Raw genomic sequence first — 907 nt, 5'->3', positions numbered from 1 at the left:
AGCAGCAGCAGCAGCAGAAGTAGCAGCAGCAGCAACAGCAGCAAAGCGATACTGGCTTACTAGGCTCTAGTTTAGTTTAGTTGTTAACACGCGCTCAAAGCAACAATTGCTTTTGTAGCACAGCAGCAGCAGCAGCAGCTGCTGCTGCAGCAGCAGCTGCAGCAGCAACAGCAGCAGCAGCTGGTGCAACACCATCACCTGCAGCAACAGCAGCAGCAGGGGCTGCCCCTGCAGTTGCTGCTGCTGCAATTGGTACTGCTTCGCTGGGAATCCGCAGCATTTGCTGCTTCTGCTGCTGCTGCTGCTGCTGCTGCTGCTGCTGCTGCTGCTGCTAGCTGCTCAGGTGTCTCTGTTTGTCTCCTCCGATGATTCTAAAGACAACAGATAAAACAATAAGTGCAGCACTGTCTCCTTTTGTCTCTTTTTGTAATATAATTTGTCTCCTTTTGTTTCTTTTTGTTATTCAATTTGTCTCCTTTTGTTTGTTTTTTTGTCTCCTTTTGTTTGTTTGTTTGTCTCCACGCAAAAGGAGACAAATAAAAAAACAAACAAACAAAAGGAGACAGTTGTTTGTGTATAAATTTCTGTGTATATATTTGTTTTTTTTTATGTTGTTTATTTGTTTGTCTCCTTTTGTTTATTTATATTTATCTGTCTCCTTTTGTTTTTTTTTTGTCTCCTAGGGGCCCCCCCCCTCCCACCGTTTGCTTCTTTTGCTGTGGCTGCTGCCGCTGAGTCGCGGAGACAGCTCAAGCCCCACTGTCTCCTCTTCTGCTGCTGCTGCTGCTGCTGCTGCTGCTGGATGCAGGAAGTCCCTATCTCCTTCTGCTTCTTCTGCTGCTGCTGCTGCTGCTGCTGCATCTTCTGCTGCACCTGCAGCAGCAGCAGACACAGGAGACATTGTCTC

At 47.3% G+C, this 907-nt stretch overlaps 1 protein-coding gene across 1 annotated transcript in view; it reads right to left on the bottom strand.

Moving 5' to 3' along the window:
* The window catches only part of EMH_0033500 (uncharacterized protein), a gene marked incomplete at both ends in the record, with an annotated part of 1,919 nt that extends 1,018 nt beyond the window's left edge, over positions 1-901 (bottom strand). Inside the window, one exon of the mRNA XM_013494756.1 lies at positions 702-901. Within this exon, the coding sequence (XP_013350210.1) occupies positions 702-901 (200 nt within the window). The remainder of the gene's footprint in view (positions 1-701) is intronic.
* Between the last annotated feature and the right edge of the window lie 6 nt (positions 902-907).

Source organism: Eimeria mitis, genomic scaffold (assembly GCF_000499745.2).
Source record: "Eimeria mitis Houghton genomic scaffold, Emh_scaff1274, whole genome shotgun sequence".
Lineage (NCBI taxonomy): Eukaryota > Apicomplexa > Conoidasida > Eucoccidiorida > Eimeriidae > Eimeria > Eimeria mitis.
Note: the sequence above shows the minus strand (reverse complement) of the source record. Positions and strands in the feature narration are given on the sequence as shown.